The sequence below is a fragment of the Nerophis ophidion genome, linkage group LG01 (assembly GCF_033978795.1).
Source record: "Nerophis ophidion isolate RoL-2023_Sa linkage group LG01, RoL_Noph_v1.0, whole genome shotgun sequence".
In the NCBI taxonomy this organism is placed as follows: Eukaryota; Metazoa; Chordata; class Actinopteri; order Syngnathiformes; family Syngnathidae; genus Nerophis; species Nerophis ophidion.
This window is the reverse complement of record NC_084611.1, coordinates 24563311-24585756: the sequence shown is the minus strand read 5'-3', so window position 1 is coordinate 24585756 and position 22446 is coordinate 24563311. Positions and strand designations below refer to the sequence as shown.

Here is a 22446-nt window from a genome sequence, read left to right as displayed (position 1 = left end):
CTTATAGTCCGAAAAATACGGTATTTGTTGAATGCAAAACATAATGGCCGTTTGCACCATTTTATAAGTCGCAGGGTTCAAAGCGTTGGAAAAAGTAGCGACTTATAGTCCGGAAAACGTTTGCACCATTTTATAAGTCGCAGGGTTCAAAGCTTCGGAAAAAGTAGCGGCTTATAGTCCGGAAAACACGGTAACTGAGGAAAAATACTCCACTAAATATAGTCCCTTCTTAATAGTCTGAAAGCGATTACCGGTCCAATCACTGCTGTGTTCAACCCTTTACTTCTTTATTAATCAAATCTGAAATAAATGTATTTAAAATAAAAGATGAACATGTATTTCGACTAGATGCCCGATGTTCTCTGCAGTTGAGTAAGCACCAAAATCTTTAGTTTGATAAAATGTTTATGTCCTCTCCTTATTTGCACACTGCAAGTCGTGACTAAAGATCACATCTTCCTCTCCAACTCTCTCATTTTTCTTGAATTTTATTTTATTCGCGCTATCAAGGGGGAGATTTCACCTATTTGGGTCAGAAATAAATAAATAAATAAATAAATGAAAATAAATGTAGTTCTTTAGAAAGCAGTTTGAAATTGTAGACGTTGCAGAAAAAGTTCAGTCACAGACGAGTCACTTCTGACTGAGTGAGTCATTTCATTTGTCAGCGTGGTTAACATACACAGCCTTCCGACTGATGGCGTCCATTCACAAAAACTGGCCATCAGAGGAAATCGAGCAGGCTGAGGCTTATTCTATTTTTCCCAGTGTGTGTGTGTGTATCTATGTGTAAATGTGATTGTGTAGAATTAGCATAGCCAAAGACATTCCTGAAGCTCACACGCTGTCACATGGACTCAGACTCATTCAGTCTACAAACGCCCTGGAATCGTTCTTCTTCTTCTGCTCGCCATCACACCCTCTTTCTTTTCTTCTCCCCCTCTTTCGCCGTCTCGTCTGTTTCCTTTTGACGCTTTTGTTCTCTCACGACAGTCACTCACCTCCCTAACAGCTACATTTTTTTTGCTGCATTCCCTGGCGTACAACATGTTGTCCCATAGGGTCCTGTGTTAATTTAGGGCAGACGTGAGCCTCGTCCGTGCTGTTTGGACGAGAGGAAATTGGCCTGAGCGGTTAGAAAACTATGAATAAAATGACCGTAAATAACCCACTTGACCCACCTTGTTGCAGCGCTTCTGTTTTCTTGTGGTCTCCTCTTGGATAAAAATGGCAAAATGTCAAGAAGTAAATGCAGGCACACTCATGTTTTTGTTTCTTTAGTGATGCGTTCATTGCAGGGTATTTTTGTAGTTTTTTGTAGTGCCAGACAGTGTAAGATTGTTGCTTCGACATTAAATATTAAGTCTTTTTTTTTTTTTAGTAGAGGTCTGACTTTTAATCTAATTTGTTAAGGGTAATGGTCATATTTGTTCAAAACAAAGTAACATCACTTGTTTGCACATGCACAATTCAACATGTCTGAAAAGAAGTAGGAAGAAGTTGAGCTTATTCGACCTTTCCCCAACCAGCGGAGTAGTAACAAGAAACTTCCACTGAGGGCTGTATAATGGCCATTCTTCCCTTTTCTTGTAAAAACTCTCTAAAAAATTACTTAAACACATACTTTTGATCTGATACGAAACATATTAATCAACTCAAATTGCATATTGTCCCTGCTCAGGCAACTTTATTTAATTTTTGACTAGTTTTGTAAGACTGACTCATTTGAGTAACAGGATTGAAAGTATCAGGGGTGAGTTTTTAGCATATACTTTGCAAATACATTAAATATAGCCACATGGCATTTATGCTAACTGCACGGTGGCACTAAGCAGACTGCAGTGATACAACAAAAATGTATTTAAAAAATGAACATCAAAACAGGGCTTCACGGTGGCAGAGGGGTTAGTGTGTCTGCCTCACAATACGAAGTTCCTGCAGTCCAGGGTTCAAATCCAGGCTCGGGATCTTTCTGTGTGGAGTTTGCATGTTCTCCCCGTGAATGCGTGGGTTCCCTCCGGGTACTCCGGCTTCCTCCCACTTCCAAAGACATGCACCTGGTTAGTTGGCAACACTAAATTGGTCCTAGTGTGTGAATGTGAGTGTGAATGTTGTCTGTCTATCTGTGTTGGCCCTGCGATGAGGTGGCGACTTGTCCAGGGTGTACCCTGCCTTCCGCCCGATTGTAGCTGAGATAGGCGCCAGCGCTCCCCGCGACCCCAAAAGGGAATAAGTGGTAGAAAATTGATGGATGGATGGAACATCAAAACAAGAAATTAGGCAACGGGACTTTATTGAGATTTGTACCCTCCTAGTCATAATTGAAATACCATTGTATATACAAAAAAAATATAAAGAAGCAAACTTCCATTTGACCTTCATGTGGCCTGTGCAGGATCTGAGTCATGCAACTTCCTGTGACAATTTTTTTAGAGGGGGTTGGTTAAAAGAATATAGTGAAAAAACAGCGACGATAATTTGAACTAATATGCTTTTTGTTTAGATTTTTTAAGAAAATAAATGTCAAGTATTGTTGGAAAGGGAGTAACACACACACACACACATATACACACGCTTAAATATTTCATAAAATAAATAAATAAATGGGTTGTACTTGTATAGCGCTTTTCTACCTTCAAGGTACTCAAAGCGCTTTGACACTACTTCCACATTTACCCATTCACACACACATTCACACACTGATGGAGGGAGCTGCCATGCAAGGCGCCAACCAGCACCCATCAGGAGCAAGGGTGAAGTGTCTTGCTCAGGACACAACGGACGTGACGAGGTTGGTTCTAGGTGGGATTTGAACCAGTGACCCTCGGGTTGCGCACGGCCACTCTCCCCTCTGCGCCACGCCGTCCCTATATATATATATATATATATATATATATATATATATATATATATATATATATATATATATATATATATATATATATATATATATATATATATATATATATATATATATATATATATATATATATATATATATATATATATATATATATATATATATATATATATATATATATATATTCATAAAACATTTATGAAAAATTTAAGTTATATTTCATGGTGTAGTCCAATTTTAGGAAGTGGACACAGGCACAAAATGCTGTTTTTCCAAATAGTCTTTTAAATTGTATTCATTAAATATACAATTAGTGGGCAGGAAACTTTGCTTAATGAAACATTAATATTTTACAGTTAATTTTATCGCGCAATCCTACATTTTATTTCTTGGTTATGCGAATTAACCGATTTGGTAGAATGGTCCTTACAGAAAATGTTGAAGATGGGTCAAACACTACAATATTTTTTACCTTTTCTTTATTAAACATGCTAAAAAAAATAGGCATAGTATTTCAATATATGAAGGAAAAACATATTTTGTTGTAAAGTAAAAAAGCTAATATTTTTTCGTAACATCATTACACTATTTATCTACTTTCTTTCTTTACAGTGATTCTTTGTAATCTTAAAATGATATTCTCAAATGTTTTACCCTGACACATACCCACATGAAAAAGCTACAGGCCAAAAAATGGCCCCATTTGGAAATTGCATCATCCTAATAAGAGTGAAGACACACCAAGATGTAAACAAAAGCTCAAATGTCTGAGAAGACACTCCAGCTAATTAAATGTCACCAGCACTGTAGAGCCCGCCGAGCCTCCAGATCCAATCCAGTGCTTACATGGCTGTTGGCGTTAACACGGATGGATGAGTCAGTCAGCCATGTGTGCCAGCCTGCGGGCCAGCTTCCGGTCAAAGGTGCCAGCAGACAATAACAATTGCAGGCAGGCGAGCCTTAGAGTCATGAGAGGTTAAAAAGGGAAATGTTGATGTTTACAATCCTGCGTCACGACATCCGCTAGACTATGATGATGTTCAACAGGTTTCACTCTTAATCAGGACAGTTTAATTAGTATGTTATTTTTTTTCAATAAGGAATAAGTCTCAAAGGTCAGACAATAGCTAGTTATTTCTGCTGGCGAAGTAACGATGCTGCAAAATTGCAGTGCAGCTTAATTATCTATGGATAATAGAAATTTCGGCTGGCAAATGACACTAAACCAAGATGTGCTAAATAAAAATTGTGCTGTAAAACATTTGGTTTGCGCGTGGTATTTGGATCTTAGTAAATAAGCCCCTAAATATGTTGCAACGGAAAAAGGAGAAGATGTATCCAAGTGTGGATAATTAGTTTCCGGTGGTCCCATTGAGAAACAATCATTTATTTCGACATGGAAATTCAGTAAAAAAAGTAATGTATGTAATTTATGAAAAAAGTGGAAGAACGCTATCCCTCAGCAGCAAATCAACCAATGAGGAGATGCTGCCATCGCACTTCTTCTCCAGCGTTCGCATGTGCTCACATTCTGAACTTGTTTGCTCATTTATGCGCAACTGCCGCCATGTGGTTCCCATTTCCTCTATTTGCTGCATTTACTGGACGAGCTACGTATACGTCCTAAACGGCATGTTTCAGTCACATGGTGGGCTTCAAAGTGACAAGAATGTGGGGCATGGCTTTCATCTCGTCTAATTTAATTGGCTAACATTCATTGATGTGTGTCTTTCAGGCATCCGGCCCCAAACTGACAACTCACTGCTCAGATATCCAAGAAGTCCGTCGCTGCAACCGGCTGGAAATGCCCGACAACTTAAACACGTTTGTTTTAAAGGTGTGTGTTGCTTTGTGGTTTATTCCGCTGAATGGGTGCCATTTGCTTATTGTCACTTTCAAATTAAATGTATATATAAATATTTTTTTCAAAATCTGCTAATACACATATTGAACAATTCAAGAGGTGTAATGGTACACCTCAGGCAACTTTAGTTTAATTTTGTAGGAGGCTGGAGTAACTAGACTGAGTTTCTAGCACAGCATAAGACACTCATTATATATATCTTTATACAGTGGGGCAAAAAAGTATTTAGTCCGCCACCGATTGTGCAAGTTCTCCCACTTAAAATGATGACAGAGGTCTGTAATTTTCCTCATAGGTACACTTCAACTGTGAGCGACAGAATGATAAAAAAAATCCAGGAATTCACATTGTAAGAATTTTGAAGAATTTATTTGTAAATTATGGTGGAAAATAAGTATTTGGTCAACCATTCAAAGCTCTCACTGATGGAAGGAGGTTTTGGCTCAAAATCTCATGATACATGGCCCCATTCATTCTTTCCTTAACACGGATCAATCGTCCTGTCCCCCTTAGCAGAAAAACAGCCGCAAAGCATGATGTTTCCACCCCCATGCTTCACAGTAGGTATGGTGTTCTTGGGATGCAACTCAGTATTCTTCTTCCTCCAAACATGACGAGTTGAGTTTTTACCAAAATGAATACATGGATGATACAGCAGAGGATGGGTTAGAATGTCATGTGGTCAGATGAAACCAAAATAGAACTTTTTGGTATAAACTCAACTCGTCGTGTTTGGAGGAAGAAGAATACTGAGTTGCATCCCAAGAACACCAAACCTACTGTGAAGCATGGGGGTGGAAACATCATGCTTTGGGGCTGTTTTTCTGCTAAGGGCACAGGACGATTGATTCGTGTTAAGGAAAGAATGAATGGGGCCATGTATCGTCAGATATTGAGCGAAAATCTCCTTCCATCAGTGAGAGCTTTGAAATGGTTGACCAAATACTTATTTTACACCATAATTTACAAATAAATTCTTTAAAATTCCTACAATGTGAATTCCTGGATTTTTTTCCCCACATTCTGTCTCTCACAGTTGAAGTGTACCTATGATTAAAATTACAGACCTCTGTCATCATTTTAAGTGGGGGAACTTACACAATCGGTGCCTAACTAAATACTTTTTCCCCCACTGTATATATATGTATATATATATATATATATATATATATATGTGTGTGTGTGTGTGTGTGTGTGTCTATATGTATATATATACTGTATGTATATATGTAAGTATATGTACATATATATGTAAGTATATGTACATATATATGTATATATGTAAGTATATGTATGTATATATGAAAGTATATGTGTACGTGTATACGTACGTATGTATGTATGTGTATACATTTATGTAAGTTTATGTGTATACGTACGTACGTATGTATGTATGACAAACATTCGCAAATGTGTTGGCATATTTTGTTTATTACATTACAAAGTGCGTACAAATATGCATGAGAACAATCCTACAGACAACATACGGCAAAGTTTTAGGAAATATGAATCATTTTAGTTATGTTGTAAAACTTGACAATCAATGAAGAATCCATATGGGGAGAAAATTTATAGACGACTAAAAGTCAGAATGGCACTTGTACTTCCGGATTAAAGCATTAAGTGGAAGGAAATACTGTAGACCAGGGGTGTAATTTATCCCAGGGGACGCATAGAGAAAATTGTATTCCAAAATGGGCTGGACTGGTAAAGTCATGGCATAATAACTTTAAAATAAAGACAACTTCAGATTATTTTTCTTTGTTTTATTTTGGCCAAAAATAAATCAAACATTTTGAAAATGTACATATCACAAATAATCCTCTTGACAAAACACTTCAAATTAGTTGAAAATTCTGAGGAAAAAATTGGTGCAATTTCAAAAACACGACAAAAAACACAACGAAGCCACTAAAATTTATGTCACAGTTATTTGGGATTGAACACAATACTGAATAGAAAATACAATTTTCAAACTTTTCTGTGTTTCAGATACGGTCAGTGTACGTCGTGGGCATTCGTTTTTTGTTTGGAATCGAAAATGTATTTAATATAAAAAAGTATTTTCCCCATATTTTCTGGTTTGATAATACAAAACAAAAAACTTAAACTTGTTTGTTACACATTTAAATGTGTTTATATGTATGAAAATAGGAATTAAAGGCCTACTGAAATGAGATTTTCTTATTTAAACGGGGATAGCAGGTCCATTCTATGTGTCATACTTGATCATTTCGCGATATTGCCATATTTTTGCTGAAAGGATTTAGTAGCGAACATCCACGATAAAGATCGCAACTGGAGAAAAGCCCTGCCTCTACCGGAGGTCGCAGAAGATGACATCACATGTTGATGGCTCCTCATATATTCACTTTGTTTTTTAATGGGAGCCTCCAACAAAAACAGCTTTTCGAACCGAGAAAACGACAATTTCCTCATTAATTTGAGCGAGGATGAAACATTCGTGTTTGAAAATATTGATAGCGACGGACTAGAAAAAATATATATATATTAAAAAAAATAATAACATTTCAGCTTTTTCTCTTAATGCCTTCCTTCTTGGTTTGTTCAGATTTTTTTTCTTTGTCGTCGTTTCCCTCCCAACTTGCTTGGGTCCCTCTGTTATTGCGCCGCCTCTTAGGGGGGCTCATGGCCCACTTTGGGACAACTATGTCAGGATAACAGGAATGAGTGAAAACCCAGGGACACAACTAAAATGTAAATTGTAACTTTTTTTTAAGTATAGTTGAAAGCCCTAACCCTAACCATATGTGAAACATTTCTGAAGGATTTCTGTCATTTGCTGGCAACCAGTCTCTGGTGTTTCCCGCCTATCACCTGAAGTCAACTGGAATAGACTCCAGCTTAATCTAAGGAGGATAAGCAGTATCGAAAATGGATAGATAGATTTCTAAAATGTGAAGTGAAGTGAAGTGAATTATATTTATATAGCGCTTTTCTCAAGTGACTCAAAGCGCTTTACATAGTGACACTCAATATCTACGTTACATTTAAACCAGTGTGGGTGGCACTGGGAGCAGGTGGGTAAAGTGTCTTGCCCAGGGACACAACGACAGTGACTAGGATGGCACAAGTGGGAATCGAACCTGCAACCCTCAAGTTGCTGACACGGCCACTCTACCAACCGAGCTATCGTAAAATTACTTGGTAAAATATAATGGCACCAGGCAAAAAAAGCTACTTTTCCAGTGTTCAAGGAACTTTTTTTTTTTATTGAATCCTTTATACCTCTGCCAGAAGGTTATGTATTCATTGGGATTTGTTTGTCGGTTATGAGGCTCAACTCCTCTGTGTGTCTGCTTGACACCCCGCCTCCACCCACAGAGACAAAAAGAGTGGATGACTAATAAGAGAGTTCACTTATTCAGTCCGTTTAGTAGCCATGTCCAATGTCCAAAATAGGATAACTGTTAGATTTTTGGGATCTGGATTATGGTTGAGGTTCAGGATTTTTCTATTTACTTTTGGGAGATACTTTTAGCAGATGTCTGCGCTCTCTGCGTCATGATCTGTTTCTGGTTGTCCATTGTTTTGTTTCCCATGTGCTCGTTTGTGTCCTGAGTTGCATCTGCATCTTGCCCACACCATAGTTTCTTCTAATTAGCTCGTCTCTAATCAGCTCTCTCCTTTCTTTTGTGTCTAGTCCACAGGCCTCAATTATAAAAGTTGCGCACAAAATATTGCATCAACAGGGGTGTACGTACGCAACATTTACCCCAAACATTGGTATTTATAGAAGCATTATACGCTTAGAGCTCACACAAAGTTTTTCAGACAAGGGAATCCACGCCGCCCGATTGTGTCACCAAGAAATAAAGCTCATACCCACATGAATCAACATTTGACGATGTACAATCATTCCTTTAATTCTGCATTATATTGTATTGTAATTTATTGGTTAGTCCCTGAATATCAAAATATAGAGCTGTATTAATATACATTTAATACTATAACTAAAACAATTCATACATACTAAACCGGCCCATGTGTAATGCATACTTGTATCTATTGTAATGTCATTAAGCTAGCGTTATTACCATTAACTAAAATGCTAACATGTTTATAATTTTCTTTGTTGGTATTATTAACTTGCAATGGCATTTTTTTTTTGTAATGACATTTTACCAATTCATCAGTAAATTCACCAAAATATCAGGTATTGAGTCTGTTTAGCTGATTGAAGAGCTACTGCGTCCATGATGATGACGTCCGTTTTACTGCCGTGTTACAGGCACCGTTTGTAAACAATTATGGTCTGTAAATGAACATTTACAAAATATTTTTGTGTAAATAACTCAGTTCACAACGTATATACCTGTGTCTCATAGTCCAGTGTGGCTGATATACTGAAAAATATTTAGTTCTTCTAAAATGTTGTGGATCCTGCTTATAGAGCTTTACTGCTCTGTAGTCCGGAAAATATGTTAGTTAAATATGCACTCGTAATGTGATGGGTCATTTAGGTATTGTTTATTTCAATCATTTTGAATGACAATGGGAGGTGCATTTGGAAGTTGTAGCACAGGTGGAGTGCAAATGTTCTGGTTTCACACAGCCGTGCTGTATATACACGACCATTATATTTGTTATTGTTATTATTAATACTGCTCTAATATTATTAATGGATAGACAGATGTACAAAAACACATTTATCGTGTCAGTAACATATTGAAATCAAGTGGAATGCTTGCCAATTGCCCACAAGAGCATCAAATATTAATAGCTCATAGTGACTACCGGTACTTCTATCAGGCAACATAATGTCTGCTTTGCATTATGTGACAAAATAAAGACATACAAAATAAATACATTATTTGGACAAAGACTTGGCAAACAGAAGGTTAGAACATGAACATGTTTTCTTTATCCCAGCAACAGTTCTCAGTCACGGTTGAGCTGACACTGAAAATATTGCCTTCTTCTTTGAAGTCACCATGTCCATCTACCATCATTGACAGTCCAACATGTGATCCTTAAGATCATCACCATATTCACGATCTAATTAGCGTGACTAATCATGGATCATAGCGGGAGGAGACCATGGAAGAACCGTTCTGCGCAAAATCCACCGGAGGTGTAAATTTTTTCAAATGAGAAGAATGCTTAGAAGTCTGCACAACATGCTTTTATAAATCGGAATATTTTTTGCCTCCGTACATTTTACGGTTTGTGCTCATGTAATGTTTTACGATGGAATCCTCATACACTTATAATTGAGGTCCCTGGTCTATTGAATTGTCTAATTAGTCTGAATATTTCGGTCCTAGTTTACTGTCTAGTCTTTGTCCTGTTGTCATTTGCACTTGTTGGTGAGTGTTAGCGGTCATGCTCATACCGTTTTTATTTGTTTTGTGTGTTTTGGACATTTCAACTTTGTTTTGTATTTTGGTATCCTGAGCTACCCCAGTATCTTGGAATAAAAAATTTTGAGCAACACCCCCCTTGTTTTTTTGTCTTTGCTATCCTGAATTTGGGCCGACCTAATCGTTGCTGCTGCCGTAAACGCCCTCAGCTTGCCTCCCACCCCTTCACCCCCGCCAATCAGGTCCCTACAAATTTCTGCCTTATTCTTTAGTTCTCTGTCACCTAGTTTGTTTAATATACTTTCTGTCTACTTTCTACTTAGTAATCACCCTGTTTCCACACCTATTTCTGTTTTTTGTCATTTGTTCCCAACATTTTGGTGCTATTCTTAGTGTGGGCTCATAAATCTACTCTCTGATTCCAATTGCTGTCTATTTTAAGTTGACTTATAATTATGTCCTAATTTTCTGTTTGCCATATTCTGGGGTGAATCTGACCTTTCTGACCCTGATGATTCCGAGCATGAGCTCACGAGCCTCCTCGCAGATTCCGATTAGTCAGATCTTGATGCCCCTTGTGTCCCCACTACTTTGGCCAATCAATGGTTCTCCCATTGTTTGTCATCTTCCTCACTTGGGTTGAACTCTGACCCTTACTTGGGCACAAAAGTTTAGGCCATCTGTTCTGGCCCACCACGTGGTGGCCAGCAACTGCATCTTAGTAGCAGATTTGTCATCCAATACATTCCTTGCCTTTCTCCTAGTCTGTTCACCTGGTCCTGAGTCTAGCAGTGTAGCTTCTTCCCAGTAAGCTTTCCCACTTAGTTATGAATCCTCATTGACCCAACGGCTGCAGGCACCCATCCTCCTGTGACACCTGTGATCTCAATAGTCACGTCTTCTGTCTCTTACATGGCTCCACGGTGACCTCTGGTCAAGTCATTGCTGGTCCCAACAGGTTGTTCCAGTGCAGTTGGAATTTTTGACCCTCTTCCAACCTTCGTCCACCCATCCCTGGCATCTGCATCACCTGGCCTGGCTGAGCCTGTCATACCTGTCTGCTTCCAGACCTTCCTTCCACTCTGTCTGGACTCAGTCCATGAAGGGAGGGGCTACGATACGGCTCCACGGCAGCCCAAGGCCAATACACCTCCAGTTAAGGCTCAGTAGCAGACCAAAAGCGGTACACCTCCAGTTACGGCTCTGTAGCAGTCCAAAAGCGGGACACCTCCAGTTACGGCTCAGGAACAGAACCAAAAGTGGGACGCCTCTAGTTAGGGCTCTGCGGCAGCCCAAAAGCGGGACGTCCCCAGTTATGGCTCAATGGCAGCCCAAAAGTGGGACCCCTCCAGTTGCGGCTCTGTTGCAGTCAAAAGGCGGGATACCTCTAGTTCCTGTACTTTGTCAGCCGGGAGGCCTCCAGTTATGGCTTTGTGGCAGACCAAAGGTGGTATGCCTCCACTTACGGCTCGGTGGCATCTGAAAGGTGGAACGCCTCCAGTTATGACTGCATCAGCCCAAAAGTGGCATGCCTCTACATGTGACTGTGTGCCAGCCCAAAAACAGCATGCCTCCATTTCCTGTTCCGTGGCAGACTAAAGCCGGGATAACTCCAGTTACGACTCTGCAGCAGCCTAAAAACAGCACACCTACAGTTCCTGTTCCGTGAAAGACCAATGGCGGGGTAATACCTCCAGTTACGGCTCTGCGGCAGCCCAAAGGCGGGACGGCTACAGGTACAGTGCCGTAGCCTCCCAAAACGGGACCCTCCAGTTACGGATCTGCGGCAGATCAAAGGCAAGACCACTCTAGTTACGGTGCCTTGGCAGCCCAAAGGCGGCCTGGTGGACACTTCCTCCAGTTCCTGTTCCAGCTGGAAAGATGGCGTCTTCTCATATGCCTGGCACGCTAACACATTAGCTGCAGCTTCCCAATTACAGCCGTTCCTTGGCCAAGTGTCCTGGGAGGTCTTACTGTGTGCCGACCCCCAGATGGCTCTCATCGATTCCTCAAGCCTGCCGTCCTGTGGTTCCTCCCTCGGTTTGTGACTGAGCAAAGGACTTTTTATGTTGAATATCGGCCTCCCTCCTGCCTTTTTTTTTTTTCGTTGTTGAAAGTTTTGACATTTAACATTTTCTTTTAGATTCTGGGACGTCTGGAATCCGACCGTTTGGGGGTGGTTACTATCATAATGGTTTTGGATGTCCTGTGTTTGTGTTCATATGTGCTCGTTTATGTCTTGAGTTGGACTTGTGTTTTGACCTGACCCTAGTTCCCTCCACACAGTGCTCTCATTTTGTGTCTCATCCTAATGTATTGATTTGTCTAATTCGTCTCTGTATTTAGTTCTCATTCTGCTTTATAGTCTTCTCATTCTGCTTTATAGTCTTTGATCAGTCGTGTTATAAGCTGGTGTTATAAATCATGTTCATAGCATTTCTCTTTGTTTTGGACATTTCAACTGTGTTTTGTATTGTTGAACTCTGAGTTGGTTAAATTTTTTGGAATAAACCTTTTTGAGCAGCAAGTCACTGATGCTTTGTCCTTGCTCCCCTGCCTTTGGGTCCACCTTACCTAGCCGACATACAGTATCTTGAACGTATTTCTGACTCCTTTTCTAGGTAAATATGCATTCACATCAACATATAGGACACTAAAAAGATATTTAACAGTTAATTTGATCATGCATTTGTATATTTTATTTCCTGAAAAAATGGCACCGATTCGGTGAAATGGCTCTTATGCTTATGAGTCAATTATGTGGTGCATTTTAAAATGCGTCTTTGTCCCCCTGAAAGGTTAACCGAGGCAGTTTGATATTTGAGACGGACAACGACCAGCAGGTCAGCTCCTGGACCACGGAGATAAAAGAGTGCATCAGCAACAGGTGGGAAACACTTTATTGGAACCGAAAGGTGTTTTATATGTGTTTATTATGACTCTTGAGCAATATCACGGCTAGATGTTGACATAGCTTAAAGTGGACTTCTGCAGATAGTGAACACCCATGCAGTGTGAGTTGGACTGCAACAAAAGGAAGTGTGGGACTGGTCTTGGTGCTCAGGAGAATATATCAACTTTTCTCATTTTTGCAGATGTCCACACACACACACACCACATGCTTACACTCATAAGGTCAAAGTTCATCCTCAAATTCTGATTTAAGTCAGCTCACACCTCGAAGTAGAGACGTTTCACAGATGATGAATCATTTAGGAAGCAAACAGGTGCCACGTGTTCCAACGAACATAGCTTTTACACAAAGAAACCACTGTAGTAACGTTTACCGCATCACTAGCTAACAAACAACAATGGAGGTGAATGCTTGTCTCTTGTAATTACTACTCATCATGAAGGCACATTTCATCCAAGAGGAGACTAAGGGCATTGTGTAAAATGGAGACTGTTAATTGATTGATTGAAACTTTTATTAGTAGATTGCACAGTACAGTACATATTCCGTACAATTGACCACTAAACGGTAACACCCAAATACGTTTTTCAACTTGTTTAAGTCGGGGACCATTACTGTGGAATGTAATACTGCAGCATCCATCGTGAGCTGGCATTTTTGTTTACTTTTGTACTTTCTAGCCACACACCCTCATATGTTACAATCTTTGAACTTATTGCTTCAAGTACTAGAATTAGTGCTTGATAGTACCTGCTTTGTCAAGTAGAGCCCTCTAGTGGGCCCTGAAGTCTCTCTAGCAACTACTGTCATAATGAGTTAATGGTTTAAAGGCCTACTGAAATGAGATTTTCTTATTTAAACGGGGAGAGCAGGTCCATTGTATGTGTCATACTTGATCATTTTGCGATATTGCCATATTTTTGCTGAAAGGATTTAGTAGAGAACATCAACGATAAAGTTCGCAACTTTTGGTGCTGATAAAGTCGCGGACGGTGACGTCACAAGGGTGAGGCCTCCTCACTTCCTCACATTGTTTTTAATGGGAGCCTCCTGCAGCAAGAGCTATTCGGACCGAGAAAACAACAATTTCCCCATTAATTTGAACGAGGATGAAATATTTGTGGATGATGATATTGATAGCGAAGGACTAGAAAAAAATAAATAAATAAAAAATAAAGTTAAAAAAAAAAAAAGGCGATTGCATTGGGACGGATTCAGATGTTTTTAGACACATTTACTAGGATAATTCTGGGAAATCCCTTATCTTTCTATTGTGTTGCTAGTGTTTTAGTGAGATTAAATAGTACCTGATAGTCGGAGGGGTGTGTCCACGGCTGTCTTGAGGCCAGTGTCTGAGGGAAGTCGATGGCAGAGACAAGGACGGCGCAAACTCCACAGATCTCCGGTAAGAGGCGACTTTTTAACACAATTTTCTCACCAAAATCTGCCGGTTGAGAAGTGGTCGGGAACCATGTTCGCTTGACCGCTCTGATCCATAGTAAAGCTTCACCTTTGGGAATTTTAAACAAGGAATCATCTTGTGTTTGTGTGGCTAAAGGCTAAAGCTTCCCAACTCCATCTTTCTACTTTGACTTCTCCATTATTAATTGAACAAATTGCAAAAGATTCAGCAACACAGATGTCCAGAATACCGTTTAATTGCGTGATGAAAAGAGACAACTTTTAGCCGCAAATAGTGCTGCGTTAATATTTCCTGACAGTCCGTGACGTCACGCGCCCGCGTCATCATTCCGCAACGTTTTCAACAAGAAACTCTGTGGGGAATTTAAAATTGCAATTTAGTAAACTAAACCGGCCGTATTGGCATGTGTTGCAATGTTAATATTTCATCATTGATATATAAACTATCAGACCCCGTGGTCGGTAGTAGTGGGTTTCAGTAAGCTTTTAAAGGATTATGTTTTATATAGTGCCTTTTTTTGCATCACACTGAAAGCCCATTATTTATTCACTCAACAATTACTTACTGTAGGTAAGCTACATTTGTAGCCACAACTTCTCAGGGGTGGTTGCTGCCAATTTGCACCAGGGGCCTCCCCAACCACTAGGCAGAGAGGTATTGTTTACACTTGAACCGATACTACCACTAAATCGATACTGTAAAAAGGTTGCCAATGTTTAAACCAGCACTTAAAAATTAAAAACATGCGCATTTTTGTAAAAATACAAAATGCCTTTTTTATTTCATCTACTTTTCTGACATTTAAGTTGAACGGACTAGTATTATAAATTCAATGATAACTAATACATTTAAAAATTTGAAATACAATCTACAACAATGTTGTAATTATTGCATCAATGCAGAACATAGATATTTTGCAAATAATTCTTAATTGGGTTGTAATATTTAAATCACAAAATCCCAGGTGTTCCTGAATGTGACCTCGCTCACGGTAACTGTCTTTGGCGCATGATGAGAAAGTGCTTGGATGTTGTTGTTGTTGTAACAACTGGCTAGGCTAGCGCTGCGATGCTAACTTTTTAAGAGGGCTGCTGTTGGCGTGTTAAAGTCGGCAAGAAACTTTAAAAAAGAGCGGCAAACTCTGTCTGCTTCTGCTAGGACGCTACGTTAGTTAAAATACATTACTTGTTGCAAGTGGCTAAGTCTGCATTCACTTGGCACTGATATCTTCGTCTTTTTTCCGTCCAGTTAAACCGTGTAAGTCAGCACTTGTGCCATTATGGAGACGGGTTTCGGTGCCCATCTTTACTGATCACTAGGGATGTATATCATTATGATTTTATCAATACTGATACCAATATCGATATTTGTCATCGATACCGGTATATATCGGTACTCTTATCAGTACTATATGTAATTGACGCAAATAGAGATGTGAAAAAATGCATTTTTATTACTACAAAAGGTTGGACACCACAAACATCATTCAACATCTTGCAGCAGGAAAGTGTTTTATCAACATTTTATTTGCAGTGCTAATGCAGTTGATACTGGCAGCACGGTGTACCAGGGGTTAGTGATGTTACCTCACAATGCGAAGGTACTGTGTTCGATTCCCGGGCTCAGGGTCTTTCTGTGTGGAGTTTGCATATTCTCTCCATGACTGCATGGGTTCCCCCAGGGTACTTCGGCTTCTTCCCACCTCCAAAGACATGCACCTAGGTTGATTGGCAACAGTAAATTGCCGACTTGTCCAGGTTGAACCCCGCTTTCTGCCCGAGTGCAGCTAGGATAGACTCAAGCAACCCCGAAAGGGAAAGGCAGTAGAAAATGGATGGATGGGCATTCATGTAGAGAGCACAGACCTTTGTGTATAATATGGTGGTTGTGCTATTTATTGCTATGTATATTTTGATACCACGCAAACGTGCCACGATGGAGTGACTCGAGAGACTTGACAGCAGATGCTATCTTGTTTCAGAGCAACTTCATGAATTATTATATTACTTCAAGGTTTCACTTTTTTGAGTGGAACAATATTGGCCTATGGTTTACTGAATCGCCATGAGAACGGTTGAAGAAGCGCTGTACCGGCGGTCGCGACTCGTGAGTAAGGCGTGTTCACTTCAAATTGACACTAACTCTTATTAGCATGCGTAACTTTGAGGGACTTTTGAGGAGGAAATATTGTCACGGTACAAACTTTTGTGTGGTGTTGTTTCCTGATTTGTGGTTATTCCAAACTGATTATCAGAATCCAGGGTTGGGCGCGATGGCAAAAAAGATTAGGGTTTTTTTTCACATCATCCGATCTCAATTATTATCACAATTTTTTTTTTTTCCATTGTTTTTAACCTGTCAGTTTTAAAGCATCTGTACTGAAAACCAAATAAACTAGGAATTCGTTGAACATTTTATGAACATTCTGAGAAAATAGAAAAGCACACAGAGATGCATTAGTTATTATTTCAACACTGGTGCTCCAACTATAGTATTAGAAACTGTCCACTAATCATGAACCTACCAATGAAGATCGATGGTTGTGTCCACCACTGGCTAACATTAGCACTGTGTTTTTTGGGGGTTTTTTTTACAGTTTTTGGATGACAAGTAGTCATTCAATTTGAAAAACAAACACATTAGCTGACATGTAGAAGTCATTTGGGAAATGTTTGGCTCAGTATTTTTGAATTAGTTTCGTAGTTTGAGGTGGTTGCGTGTCGCAAAGGCAGGCACAGAGATGGCCCCAAAAAGGTTTCTGCATTCAGATTCCGTCCATGATGCCAATGACGATTCCAACATCGGGTCCTGAATAACTCCACAAGTTATTGCTGACATTTACTTTACTGTCCTCAGCTGCGTGTGTAGCTTCAAGTTCGGTCATTCTGTTCCTATCTATAATTCCGTTTACTTCTGCGTACCTTGTTTAATCGAGTTAATATATGCTCACATATATGCCGTGATCCACTTGACATTTTTCACTATCATCGATCTGTAATGTTATCACCAAGCCTTATCAGAGCCTACCTGTGTCTTTTTATACCGATAGCCGTATGGACCTAACCTGACTCTCGCCAGATCCTTGTAGTTCGCTGAGCTCGAAACAAGGATCTGGGCTCGAGGGCATTGCAAACTCCTTCAAGATGGCAAAAAATAATGAACCAAACTGGATCGCCGGGCGGGATTTCATAGATGTGACGTAGTGCCGAAGCGACTGTTTGATTCAAACAATGACGGCACGCAGTAAGGAGTCGTGTGCTGACATTGATTCTGCTATTGCAACTGTTTTGTCGAATCTATCGAGTATTAGTTCTTTGAAAGATGAAAAGAGAATCCTTTTGAAGGCATTTATTAACTTTTCGCTCTGTCGTTATCCAATATGTTGGCTGTTCTGTTTTGGACTTCCCGGCGTCGCTCTCATCAGCGTCACGGGTTAATTTCGATGTGAGTGGTTGAAGTAGCATGTCATTCAAGATAATGGACAAGTGGTTTATCCAATCACATAAAATGATTTTATACAAGGCCCCGCCTTCTGAAATACATCTCCTATTGAGAAGTCCCAGATCCTTGTGTGGAGTTCAGCCAACTACAAGGATCTGGCAAGAGTCAGGTTAGTATGTACCGACCCAGTTAGGAACCGGTACCCGGTACACATTCCGAACGACCACCACCAAACATTCTTTCACATTCATACTCTAGTGCGAAGGGGTGGTGGGTTGGGGGGTTTGAACCACCCTCCTCCGGTATCTGGAATATCTGCTCTACCTACTGAGCCACTGCAGCCCGAAACACAACAGCTCTCTAACGACCACCTTAAAAGTATTAAGTATACTTCCACTTGCCATCACAATCAATTTCAGCAATTATTGTTCTTAATAAATGCGTATATGTACAAATAATTCATATGTTTATGCCTCATGTAATCTGATGAATGTAATTATTTTTTTAAATCGTGTGTTCCTCAGTACCATTAGATGGCGTCCTCATACACGGTTTCAAAAAATCCAGGCTCTAAACAGCATTCATGTATGTGTCCCTCAGGTCGGCAGGTGTGGCCCTGGAGCCCCTCCCTTCCCCGGCTGACGGCTCTGTTTCGACCAATCACAGGGCGAGCTTTGATTTGGGAATTCAGAGCGAGTGGCGGCTCGGCTCCTCAAACCTGGTCCCACAAACACGTCCTGTAACAATTAGCTGTGTGTATCTTTTTGTCTTGTGTTTATTTCTATAAGAATTCATTCGACTTTTGCCACCACGGCGTGTTTAGAATTGAACATGTGGCCCACAGACTTGTGACATACAGCATGTAGACTGTACATACATCATTTTTAAGCAAAGGAACATTTTGTTCAATGTATTTGTTCCTAAATGGAGCCCACGTACCACGGTGTGAGCATCCCTGCCTTCTAACAACGCGTCCTATTTTCAGGCCCGGTCCCCCTGACTCTGGGGGAGCCCGTCCTCCATAAGACGGATCACTTCCTCTTTTCCTACCCATGGTTCCACGGGCCCATCTCCCGGGTCAAGGCGGCCCACTTGGTTCAAAGCTCAGGCGCCGAGGGACACGGCATGTTCCTGGTGCGTCAGAGCGAGACGCGGCGAGGAGACTACGTCCTCACCTTTAACTACCAAGGCAAAGCCAAGGTGCGCGCCGAAGGATTATATTATTTGTGATTATCGAGCGCTTCTGACGTCCTGTTTGTGTTTGCGTGCGCAGCACCTGCGCCTGTCGCTGACAGACGGCGGACATTGCCGGGTGCAGCACCTGCGCTTCCCTTCCGTCATGGAGATGCTCAACCACTTCCAGCTCTCGCCGATCCCGCTCGATTGTGGAGCCGCGGGCGCCGTCACGCTGTCCAGCTTTGTGGTGGCGGGCTCCAATCCTCCATCACAAGGTGAGGCCCTCCCAAACCCACCTTCATACTTGCCAACACTGAGACCTCCGATTTTGGGAGGTGGGGGGTGGAGGCAGGGCGTGGTTGGGGGCCTGGTTAAGTGGGGAGGAGTATATTTACAGCTAGAAAAGTGCAGATTGGATTTTAACCTATTTAAAACATGACATCAAAAATATATATTTATTGTGAGAAATCATTAAGATTATCAGTGTTTTCACAAAGATAAATATCATTAATTATTAGTAATAACATAGAGTTAAAGGTAAATTGAGCAAATTGGCTATTTCGGGCAATTTATTTAAGTGTTTATCAAACTGGTAGCCCTTCGTATTAATCAGTTCCCACGAAGTAGCTCATGGTTTCAAGACTGTTGGTGACCCCTGCCGTAAATGTTACTGTCACATATGCATGTACAGTAGATGGCAGTATTGTCCTGTTTAAGAGTGTCACAACATTGCTGTTTAGGACAGACAAACTGCTTTACGGTAGACGAAAACTGCTATTGTGGTGTATTGTTACTGCGCAGGGAGGACGTTAATGAAACTGCCTAACAATAAACTCACATAAGAAAATAAGAACTTGCCCTCGATCATTCCACAGTTATGGGTTGTAAATGGGTTGTACTTGTATAGCGCTTTTCTACCCCTTTTTGAGGAGCCCAAAGCGCTTTGACAGTCTTTCCACATTCACCCGTTCACACACTGACGGCGGGAGCTGCCATGCAAGGCGCTCACCAGGACCCATCAGGAGCAAGGGTGAAGTGTCTTGCCCAAGGACACAACGGAAGTGACTAGGAAGGTAGAAGGTGGGGATTGAACCAGTAACCCTCAGATTACTGGCACAGCCACTCTGCCAACTTCGCCACGCCGTCCCCGTCATAACGTCATTGGGCAGGCTCGCTGTTTATATTGCGGGAAAGCGGACGTGAATTAATTATAGCCTGCTTTAGCCATTCCTTTACCACTTTTGACGTGTGTTTGGGGTCATTGTCCTGTTGGAACACCCAACTGCGCCGAAGTCCCAACCTCCGGGCTGATGATTTTAGGTTGTCCTGAAGAATTTGGAATTAATCCTCCTTTTTCAGTAGACCCATAATAAATTCATAAACGAACCAAACTTCATGAATGTTTTTGTGACCAACAAGTGTGTGCTCCAATCACTTTATCACAAACAAATAAGAGTTGTAGAAATTATTAGAAACTCAAGACAGCCATACAAGTGTATATAAACTTTAGACCACAACTGTACATGTTGGAGTCTATGACTTGATTTGGACTCATTTCCAAAAGCTATTAAAGTAAATTGTAACAAAGAAAAAAATATTTTTAGGACATAATGGTTTTGATTTACTACAAAATGTACATTACCACACTAAAATATTATTAGACCTAATGTGCAAGATGTTCTGTAAACATGACTTAAAAGGATAGGATAGACTTTTATTCACTCCACAATGTGGAAATTCAACGGTCGCGGTGCGGAGTTACATACTAAAAAAAGTACAAAAAATTAGTAAGTATTATAAATGAGTAAGTATTATAAACTGTATACAAAATAACACTAATATTGCACACATACATTTAGGGCCTGAATTACTCAAATCTAAATACCTCAAGCTAAGCAGCGTGTGTCTGTAAATAGCGCCTACTATTAGTGGGCATGTTGTGTGGGAACTACTAAAACTGCGTTTGCAATTGAAAAGTGGCACAGACACCCACCATATTATCATGTAAAGGTGCTGTTTGCAACTTCCTCACAGTTACATTTTTCAAAGCAAAAGAACACCACCGGCTAGCTTTTGTTACTATCAGTGATTTAACAGAACTTATTGGTTTGACAATAGCCTATATTATTTAGAATTACAAAGTTTATGTTGTAAAACATTTTTTACGTCAACACATACGTGCACAAATTCAAAATCAGTCCAAGACAAGCAACGAATAATTTTCAGTCACGTTGCTGTAATGATAGAATATACATTCAATGACAGCAAACGCCAGCTACCCAAATCAATGTTTCCTACAGGTCAGGCATCTATTTGTGGTGGTTTGGTCGGGCGGCGATGACCAAGAAGAACACGGAGTTGGAATATAATTACAACACTTTATGTACATATTTATATACATATTTATATAATATTTGCATATTTATATAATATGTAACTACTAGCTCCATTCACAGACAGAGTCTCATTGCTTTTATGAGCGTTCGAGCTCATAATATATATATATATATTTTTTTTTTTTTGTGGCGGCCGTAATTCTTTCGTGGCGGGCCGCCACTAATAAATGAATGTGTGGGAAACCCTGCAAATAGCTTTATGCGTGCATGTGTTACGTACATACGTCATTACGTATTAGAAGCCGTGAAAGGACAGGATATTCTGTTTGAAGTACAATGGAAAGTTTGCGCCGCTCAGACATCTGTAAATGTTGCAAACTTCCCCTTTAAATGAGGATTTAGCGTGTACTATACGGGGCATCACCACGTAGACACTCTCATTTAGTGCATGAGCCCGATATGAGCCCATCAACACAGACGAACTAGCGAGAATGCTCACGTGATGGCAATGAATAAACTACAACGTCCAACCTGGTTTTTCCAAGTGGGAACGAAATGCACTTAGACATTCAATATTTATTTTAAATTTTTGCTTACAGAGATGCGTCTTTTTTTGTTGGTTTGTTTATTTATTTAGGATGATAAAATGATTTACCTTCCAATTACAGTACAACTGTAAACAATTCTACATGAATGAGAAACAAAAGTTGATATCCTTTTTAGTAGAGATGTCCGATCATATCGAACTGCTGATAAATGCTTTAAAATGTAATATCGGAAATTATCGATATCAGTTTCAAAATAATCGGTATCGGTTTCAAAACTTAAAATTGATGACTTTTTAAAACGCAGCTGTGTATACGGACGTAGAGAGAAGTACAGAGCACCAATAAACCTTAAAGATTTTTTTTTTGTGGACATGTTGCTGAGCTTAAGTTGTTTTAAATGTGACACATGTTCCAATAAGTATTGATGTTAAAGATTTATTTTTTGTGAAGAAATGTTTAGACTTAAGTTCATGAATCAATTACAATCCCCAAAGAGGGCACTTTAAGTTGATGATTACTTTTATGTGTACAAACCTTTATTTATAATTGAATCACTTGTT

At 40.0% G+C, this 22446-nt stretch overlaps 1 protein-coding gene across 1 annotated transcript in view; it reads left to right on the top strand.

The window, feature by feature from the left end:
- sh2b3 (SH2B adaptor protein 3) overlaps positions 1-22446 on the top strand; it is a 127769-nt gene that overhangs the window by 97179 nt on the left and 8144 nt on the right. The window contains exons 3-7 of the mRNA XM_061899521.1: positions 4596-4697; positions 12847-12935; positions 18427-18578; positions 18812-19026; positions 19100-19277. Of these exons, the coding sequence (XP_061755505.1) occupies positions 4596-4697; positions 12847-12935; positions 18427-18578; positions 18812-19026; positions 19100-19277 (736 nt within the window). The remainder of the gene's footprint in view (positions 1-4595; positions 4698-12846; positions 12936-18426; positions 18579-18811; positions 19027-19099; positions 19278-22446) is intronic.